This window comes from Oryzias latipes, chromosome 7, assembly GCF_053564925.1.
Source record: "Oryzias latipes strain Hd-rR chromosome 7, Olatipes_Hd-rR_3.1".
In the NCBI taxonomy this organism is placed as follows: Eukaryota; Metazoa; Chordata; class Actinopteri; order Beloniformes; family Adrianichthyidae; genus Oryzias; species Oryzias latipes.
In genome coordinates, this window is record NC_136243.1 from 8350556 (window position 1) to 8360482 (window position 9927).

The 9927-nt window shown below is 38.5% G+C and overlaps 1 protein-coding gene across 1 annotated transcript in view; it reads left to right on the forward strand.

Moving 5' to 3' along the window:
* oprl1 (opiate receptor-like 1) overlaps window positions 1–6342 on the forward strand; it is a 131180-nt gene extending 124838 nt beyond the window's left edge. The window contains exon 6 of the mRNA XM_023956981.2: window positions 1276–6342. Coding sequence (XP_023812749.1) covers window positions 1276–1823 — 548 coding nt within the window. The 3' untranslated portion in view covers window positions 1824–6342. The remainder of the gene's footprint in view (window positions 1–1275) is intronic.
* Window positions 6343–9927: the final 3585 nt, after the last annotated feature.

A 9927-nucleotide genomic window follows, 5' to 3' on the forward strand; every position in this document is an offset into this window, starting at 1 on the left:
ACAGAATCACACACAGTGGTGATGTCAGTAAGGGGTTTTGTGAAGGAGGACGAAGTGGTGATGCAACAATGATTCAGCAGGATTAACCGCTCTCCTAAAAGTTTATTTAATTAAAACAAAATAACCAAACACATTTTTGTAAACTCAGGTTTACCAATTTAGATTATAACTGTTAGATTATGCACATACTTACCTTTTTTATGATTAAAAACAAACAAACATGTTTATTGGTTGTGTTTGGGCATTAAATATAGGAAATACGAAAAAATTAAAACAAGAAAAAAAATATTTGCAATTACAATGTTTGCCAGTCTTCAAACAAGCAGTTAATTGCGACATAATTTTATCAAACTTTTTGCAATAAGGACACATTTTCCTGACTGTATTTTACATTTTAGATAACAAAGAGCATACATTCAATAATATTATAGGTAAATGTCTGCACTAATTGTGAAATTAGTAATGATGAAAGAGACATCTCAGAATAAAACAAAACTCAGTAAAGGTGATTATTTACATGGTTTCGTCCAAAGCATAACTTAAGTATTTTAAGACTCTCTTGTTTGTAATTTTGACCAGATGGTCTATGAATAATAAAAGCTTAAACTTGCTTCTCTAAAAATTAGAAAATCAACTAATATAAAAAGGATGCTATTAGCAAAAATGCCAAGCATCTTAAAACTGTATGCATTGTTTGTTGGACCTGATTTTGGATGAATTACTGCATCAATGTGCAGTGATATGGAGGTCTAGATCACTTTATCCACAAATAGCAAGGAGGACATTCTAAGGTTCCAAAAGCCAAAACTTTCCACCATTTAGTTGTGCAATTTTAATCTGTCCATAAATGTACTAAGCAGAATCAATGAGAAAGGACAACCCTGTCGGAAATGAACTTTCACTTGAAATCAAAGCTCCTAGCCTCAAAAATGTATTGTGAGATTTACAAATGCTCAAAATGAATGCAGCTTTTTGAATATCATTCTAAAATTATCATCAATATGATAAACAACTGAATACATTTATGCTTCTAAACTACACATTTCAAGAGTTTATTCCAAAAGTAAAGCACATCAAAAACACAATAGTGTTACTCCCCTCCCAGTTAAAAGTGTTCATTATTTAGCGGGTAAAAAAAACTAGTAGATATGCCATTGTGTCATTTTTGATACCTCAAGGTCACACAACTTGTTTGGTAGTCACCTGTGATGAAACCTGTTACCCACCTTCAACCTTTGTTGATTTCACGAATTGTCTGTCTCTCTTCACATGCAGGTGTCGAGTGCATTGTGGCTTTACCTGAACCAAAGAGTCACTGGGAACCTGTCTTTGGCACCTGTGTGTTCCTCTTCTCCTTCCTCATCCCCGTGGCCATCATCAGCATCTGCTACAGTCTGATGGTTAAACGCCTGCGAAATGTTCGCATCTTGTCCGGCTCCAAGGAAAAGGATCGCAACCTGCGGCGCATCACCAGAATGGTCCTCGTGGTGGTGGCGGCATTCGTGGTCTGTTGGACTCCCATTCAGATCATGGTCTTGGCTCAGTCTCTCGGTTTTAATCTGAGCAGCCTGTACACACTGGTGATGATGCACTTCTTCATCGCACTGGGCTACGTCAACAGCAGCTTGAATCCGGTTCTTTACGCCTTTCTAGATGAAAACTTTAAGCGCTGCTTTCGTGAGTTCTGCCAACCATCTCCATTTCGCCACGATACCCAGCAGTCAGGCAGAATGAGGAGCATGGGTAGAGAGGTGGCAGTGGTTTACAGCTGCAAGGCCGGTGATGGAGGGGAGCTAGGGGGAGGAACGCCTAATCCAGCATGACTAGGCGTGGAGTTCCCTTTAGTGGGGGTAGAGCCCCCACAGAGGGAAGACAACCATGGGTCAGGGAGTTCCAACACAGAATTGACCCAGATTACTGCTCTCTAGCGGCGCGAGCCCTCCCGTCCCCCAACTAGGAGACTGGCCTGGGGCGGGGGGGAAGGAGAGGAAGAGGATGGGATTGAAAGAAAAAGAATATAAGACAAAAATGATGGACATAGCATCCATAGGTGCAGACAATGATGTCGAGCTGAATGCCTTACTGATGCTGGTAGTGGATTTCATGATGTTGGATATGGATTTAGCTCAACCTCACATTTCAAGATTGAAACGACCCAAACTTCATTAAACGGTAGAGGACAGGATATTGCTCTTTTTGGGAAAATAGAGCTTTCTGAAACGCAAGATGACTTTGAAAAAATCTTGCTAGAATCAAACATGTCCCTGAAAATATTAGAGGGATGAAAAGAGATATTTTTCCAAGCAGACAATGATTCTGCGCACCTGGAAACTGCCCAACTCTGCACTTGGGGAAAGCTTGATGCAGCAAGTCTTTGATCAACAAAGAATGGATTGCAGCCGAAGATGCTAAGTGACATAGAGTCACACTGTCAGAGAATAAATAACTTTGGGTGGGAACAAAGCAGCAGAAGAAAGTGTGTTTGACAGTGTTTGTAATTAAGATTGAACAGTTTTACCATGGTTTACTTCAACAGTAAGTGTTGGATAAAAAACTAGGCATCATAAACAGACTCTTGCGTGGGAAGCTTCACGTTGGACTAAAAATTGTGTGTTTATAATAAAATGCTGCTGAGCCCTTGTGTATAAGAATGCCTTTCCAGGGGTAAAAGTCATCATTTTCAGTTGTGGCAGGAAGCTGGATGGAGTATGTAACAAAAGCTGGCCCAACCGGAGGAAAATGACCACTGAACTGCATACATGGAACCTTATTGAGTTAAATAAAGATTACCACTTTGTCATTGGAGTTTTTCCATGTACTCTGAAACAAAACTAACTGATCTAGTGGTAAGAGCTGGTTATTTAAAGGTGAATTGATCACTGATGGAAATTTTCAGTGTATTTGTTTTGGAAACTGCATCAACTGCTATCTAAAGGGCACATTCAACTGAACAAAGACGTACAAATAAGGAAAATGGTTATGGATCATTATCACATTTAACCCTTGTGCTATCTTAGATGACCCCACCCTTACATTGACGTGTTCTTCCTACCATGACAGAGGTGGATAAAGGTGGAAAGACTTCACGTAATCCATGGACACCAGTGAAGATCACAAATCATTGAAGAAAAAAGGTTCAGAGCACTGTCTAGTGGGTCTGGATGACCCAACTCCCAATGTTAAAGTACCTAGGATAGCGCAAGGGTTAAAGGCACAACGACATATTACCTGTTTTGTGCTTTTGTGGTGATCCTTAAATTAAAATGTTAATTGACACTAACTTGAAAAGTGCAGCTTCCAGGGTCAGTTTCATAAGTAGCACTTGCAGTTTACCATGGAAAATCTAACGTTGGGTAAAAACTACTAAAGTTCAATGTCTAGTTAAAGCACTTAAGACCTGTGAGGGCTCTCATACTGGTTAAAGAAAAGTGTTTTATATCATAGAAAAATACTAACGAGTGCAGTGTGTTAACATTGGTGTGGATCACTTCACAGCAACAGCTAGGGGGCGCAGCCACTGTAGGAGTCATGAACTTCAGCACAACAGTGGACGGGGTGATGATGCTGTGACCCCCACTTCAAGGGACAAAGGGGCTCTCTCTGTATCTTTCTCTCTCCTTAGTGTCTTAAAGTGGAAATCAGCCCTGAAACATGAATTATATATGTCATTGCTGTCTTTTGAGGCACTTAGACAAGACCTCAATATAGGATCTGGTTATGGACAAACATTTTTCACAGATTTCAAACCCATGTAAATACATTTTCTTCCAAGGTACTCTTAGTTTCAGTAGTAAAACGGTGTTTCAGATCATCGAAACATATGACTTTGTAAGAAAATAAACTAACAATGGTTCAGTTTACATCCAGTTTCATAGTGTCAGTCTTGGCTATTCATAGTACTGAGAGAATTTTCACCATTATGCAGCAGATTAGCTGTGAACTGTCCAGGCGTTTATCCTGTGAATGTATTTAGTTTTAGGGCTGACGACCACATTCATTTAATGTTTGTGTCCTATCCCATTGTTTAGACAAGTGTCAATCTAGAAGATGTCTTCACCTGAGTTCATGTTTGGCTAAAATGTTGCTTTCAAATGAATGTCGGGAAAGCTGATTCATACGGGTTGTGTCTCAATTCCTTCGCTACTCACTACTTATGTAGTGTGTTTGTCATTTGGTAGACCTGTCCGGTCTACAATTCTACAATTCTACAATTCCAAAATTGAATGCTAGAAACTTCCCAAAAAGTCTCTGCCAAAAGAAAAAAAACACAGTGTGCATCACTGCTCACTGGATATAGACCCAAGTTTTCATCTTCAGAACACAGAATATTCATAAAGTCTTCATAAAATGTTTATATTTCTTAGGTCTTGTACTTCAAGGCAAGGCAAGGCAAGTTTATTTGTATAGCACAATACGTACACAAAGTAATTCAAGGTGCTTCACAAAACAGAAAAATGCATTAAAATCACAATACATCATAGAAATAATCAACGTAAAATTTACTTTAAAAGAAAAGAAAAAAAAATATTGAAAATTGATTTAAAAATAAAGGAAGGAAAGGAAAGAAAAGTGCAGATAGGACCTTTCAGTCATGTACACGGCTAAGCAGAAATGTTTTAAGTCTAGATTTGAACATGAACACAGAAGAGGCCTGTCTTACGACTTCAGGGAGGCTGTTCCAGATTTTAGCTGCAGAATATTGAAACGCTGATTCCCCTTGTGTAGTTCTGACTCTGGGAATCAACAGGAGGCCGGCCCCTGAGGTCCTCAGAGGGTTTTTCAGGAAATCAGTGACATCATGTTTGCTGTTTAAAAAGAATAAAGGTGAGCATATTGTCCGAATCCAGGGAACCTGATGTTCCTTCACTATATAGTTTTTTTAGTATTTAGGGAGTAGGGAAGGAATTCGGACACAGCCATAGTTTGCATTCCACGGATTCTTTTCTGTTTGTTGTTGACAGGCTATTTCCTTTCACATGTTACCGTTTCGTTTTAGTTCTTTTTTAAATCTCTATACTCTCTATGACCTGCCATTGCCTTAAATATTAGGTGAAGTGTTAATGAAGTTTGCTCTCTGGCTGAGTCTGATTTGTTCTAGTTGTAATGGTGCTTCACAGTGCGTTTTTACTAATCCTGTCCTATTTTCATTAACTCTGAGGACCCGAAGCATTGGCCAAAGAACATTGTGAAACCCATTGACCAGCAGCTTCAACATGACTTCTGATAGCTTTGTGACTGTGCTTACTGTGGTAACCTTGATGATAAAGTGTTAAGCGAGTTTTGTGGTCTTTTGTACTGCATATATACAAATTGCGTTGGAAAAAAAAGCTGAAGCGTTAAGGACACTAGCTTTAGCTTGATACAACTTTATAAAATCAACGCAGCTTCAAGGCTTTTTGTGAGTAAATGTTGCTGTTAAAGCTGTTCAAGAAACAGAATTTAGTATTTCCGATGTTTCTCTTTCTTTGTAGCAGAAGTTTTTGGGGAAAAGAAGCATTTTTAAAAAGACAGCCGACAAAGTTATGCTGTCTGTTCGCATTGATGTCCATTTGTTATCATCATCTTCCGATTTAATATTCAAACTTTTTCTCTTGTAAAAAAAAAAAATCATCTGTAATAGTAGAAATTGTTACTCCCCTTGCATACGAGCGCAGGTGTCTGATTGCTTTTACTTGTTTACATTTTACAGACCACGTGAATGTCAAAAGAAAACCTATTAAGAATCCAAATCATAAAATAACGATGTTGTTGTTGTTATAATAATTATTGCTCAAAAAGGTTAAAAAAAAACAGTGTTGCTCCAGTGTTTTCGTTGGTTTTGTTCTTTTTCAAGAAACTATCTGGTATATATCAGTGTGTTATTTGTGTACTGCATCTTGCTCACTGCCTGAGTCACCAATTTATCCAAATCTTTAAGTTAAAAGCTAGGTTCATAAAAGATTAAACATTTTCAGAGAGAATGGTTGCTGGTAATGTGAATACTACTTTAAATTGCTTTTTTTAATGCCATTTTTCACGTACAAGTTGACTCATACAATATGGCTGCCATTCAGTCTTATAAGTAACAACTCCACATGGAGTTCCAATTAACGATCAACTAACTACCTAAAGTGAGGACGTCCCTATCCTCACTCGGACTCAACTTGTACGGGTGGCAGAGCTTTTTGCAGCATCTGACTCAGGCGATGCAGCTGTCTGAACCTTGTTTCTGTTCAGCACATAGCAGAACAGACTATCGTGCTAGCTAGCTTGTTGTCAATACACAAACAGTTTTGCTGAAGCTTGAATTTTAAATTGTATATTTTTCTCTGCTCATGAAATGAATAAATACGTAAATAATAATCATGTTCAAGTACCTGTATTCTTTTTTTTTTTTATATTCCATAAAAAATGATCAGTTGGGCTTTGGGATTTCACAGCGAATAAAAGCTACAAAAGTCAATTTTAAGGATTAAAGCAAATGCAGAAAAAACACAATGCAATTGCTGCATCGACTATAGTCAATCTCCTTTTTTCTGCCATGTCAATAGTCTAACTTTGCACAGACAAATCTTTTCCATTTTTGTATTAATGGCAACTGTGAGAGAAGTGGGTGGCAATTTATAAATGTGGTAGGGTTGTGTTCTTTGTTTGTTTGTTTTTTTGTTCTATTCTTGGTTCTGGTATGGTTCTGTTTTCTGGCTTGTTTGTCCCCTTCTCAAAGTCTCACCTGGTTTCATTCACTAACTATCCACAGCTGTCTTCATTTCAATCCTCAGTATATTTAAGTGTCTGGTTTTCAGGTCATCTTTTTTGTCATTTGCATTGTCCTCTTTTTGTTTTTTTCTCTTTTGGTTTTGGCACACTTTAACCATATTAAAAATGTTAAAATTCTTGTCATGAATTTGGTCTTCTGTATTTTGAGTCCTGTACCACCTTGGTGGCTGATTCCAACAAAATCCTTGCTTTACGCTGTTTTCTATTAAATGTAATTTTCTATCTTCCTGGGCAGAATAAATTTAATTCTTGGAATGCTGGGTTTCATTTTTGCCCTGAAAGCCCCGTGACCCCGAAAGGGATAAAACGGCAGTAGATGATTGGATGAATGAGTTACGTTATGTTGATGAGTGTGTGACCTCTCTGGTGTTAAAAAAAGTGTTGCCTTTTAAACTTTTCATTGTTCTGTGCCTTGATGTCACTGAAAAGAACAAGATAACAAATAAATATGTAATGTATGTAAGTATTCTCTCTATAGGATTGCCACCATTGCTTTAATGGTGAGCTTTTTACTTGGAGTAACTGAAATCTTTAGGCCAGTAGCATAGATAATATAAAAACTGGTGTTGTGTTTAACAGTGGTTTCCATTAAGCTACATACACACACCGCCTGCGATAACTCGCGTACCAGCGGCCACTTAGAAAAAAAAAAGTCTATCTTAACGCCCTTAAAGTTGTGTTTTCAGGCTTCCGCGTTCAAAACCTTCGCCATCACTTGCCGCTACACAGGTTTTCAAGTCTGTTCGTGGGTTCTACGTACAAATCGGGTGTTTATCGATCGTGCACTGGAAGTTCAACCAGTTGAATTTTTGACTGCTAAATTGGGAAACAGCTGAACTTCGACCGATTAGAGAATTGGATTTGGCAGTGAGGTAAGAGTAGAAAATTTTTTTTAATCATTGAAGTGTCAGCCGATTGAAAACGTCAACATGGAGAAGAAATTACTAATTGCATTTTGTGCTCAACCAGAATTCTATGCACCAAGTCTTTCATATATTGAAATTGTCACAAGAACAGACATACAGTTGGATCCAAATGCAGCAGGTTTATTAGCTCAGCTAAAAGTCCACAAAGCTAAATCAGGGTCAGGCAGACAGGGTCCAACAACAAGCATGGGAGCAGCAGAGAGGAAAAACAAGAGTAGTCAGGATCCAGGCGAGATTCTGTGCAGGCAAAACAGGGTGAGGAAATCAGAAGATCAGGTCTGGATATAATGCTCAGTAATGCAGGCAGAGTGGCATAAACCATGCTTTGCAGTGCTGCCTCTAATCTCGAGCAACTCCAGAGAGGAAGTCCAATCCCTTTCAATGAATTGGGTTTCAGAGCCCAAACTATACATGGAGGAAAGCCTAACTAGTATTGTTTAGCCTCCCACAGAAGCTAAAGCTCTTTCGCGCTAAGTGGGTAACATTTCATGTCCTAATGGTCAGAGTTTATTTCTGCATAGTGAATTGTTGAGGCAGCCACCCTTGACTGCTGGTGTCGGAAACAGTCCCTTTTACATAGCCACTGGGCAACAAATGAACAAGTCAGTTTTCTCTTTGTCCTGCTCAACTCTCCTTATGTCGGTTCACACAGCTTCACAGCACATTTTGGACATCTTTGGGAACACTGTCACATTGAATATGTGTTTACCAGTGAAGACATAAAAAAAAAGATCAATACTTTTGCAGCAATCAGAAAAGAAAACGAGGCAACGGGTATTTCTGAATTTAAATGTTTAAAGTAGACATCCACCTACCACCGCTGTCAAGGAGAAAGTTGGGTTAATTCCATCTCTTTTCTTTTTCTTTCATCCAGCATCTTTGTTCTGCTTGTAAAATGTCCATCCTTTTGTATTCATATATTTTATACCCATAAGCTTTTTTTTTGACAAATCTGTCAAAAACTTTGTAAAAAGCAAATGTAAAGTGAATGTCAAAGCTTCCCTGTAAATACATTTGTTAAACTCAAAATGACTGGTCGCAACCTTCTTTAGCACATAAGATACAGTTTACCTTTGCATCAGTAAGCAATATAAAACGATAAAGACGACACAATATTTGTGAGGGTGTAATGACATTTAAAAGATGATGAAAACATTAGCATGGATGTGTGTTGTTGAAGTTTGTGCATCCACCAGTCAGCTTACATTTACATAGATTTTGGTTGCTAGGCAGAATCCTAAGGAGACAAGCTAACATTTCTTTCTCCTCTTTCACCTCTTTTAGTTCTTCTGGAAAGACACTAAAGATTTCTCAGGTCAGCCCAGCAACTCTAGAATACCCAAGGTCTTCTCAGGAAACCTTTAAATTGTAGTGTAATAACAGATGTCTGAACAGATGCTCTGGTTTGAGCAGACTTACTGTAGATGCAACAGAAAAAAAAGTGTCTGCCCACCAAGTATTCAGTGGTGGGCCGCCAGGGCTTTCAAGGGCCTAAAATAATATCTGAATCATGTCTTAATTATATTTTGTACATGCATACTCATGAAATCATTCCAAATGGTCTGTCAATTCAATTTTATTGTGTTTATGATGGTCATGCTGCATCCAGACAGACAGATTTTCACATTGGAGCATTTAACCAATCGCATTTCAGCTGTCCTTTGTTGCCAGGCAGGGTCAGAGCTAAGGAGGCCTTCACTATCCATTGTGCAGGCCTGCTAATACGAAATATAATGTCAGACATGAATCAGACTTTGAGTTGTTGTCAGCAGGGCCTTCAACGTCACAGTATTTAGACCTTCTGATTGGACAGAGGTTTCAGGAAGTCACATGCAGCCTTGTCCAGTTTGACACAGAGCCAAGGAGCACTTGTTGATCTGTCTCAGTTAAAAACAGAGCTGACTGTAATTTACACCATGCAGGAAAATCTCCCACTGATCTCCTTGACTTCCATCATCAGAAAAATCTGTTCCAGAGCATGAGCAGCTGTACAGATTTGTCAGAAATTTGGCTCTAATATGAATTAAAACCTACGCATAAACACAACTGGACAGACTCGGCTCTCAGCACTGGCCTTGATGGAATAGAAAAGGACTTCCTGACAAAACTGAAGTGCAATAATCTACAAGACAGGGTGATGAAACTATTTTTGAGGAAAGAGAGGAGGATGGATTTTGTTTTTAAATAATCCAATGTTTTGATGAGTGAAATGATGAATATAACAATAAATTATATTCCAAATTTA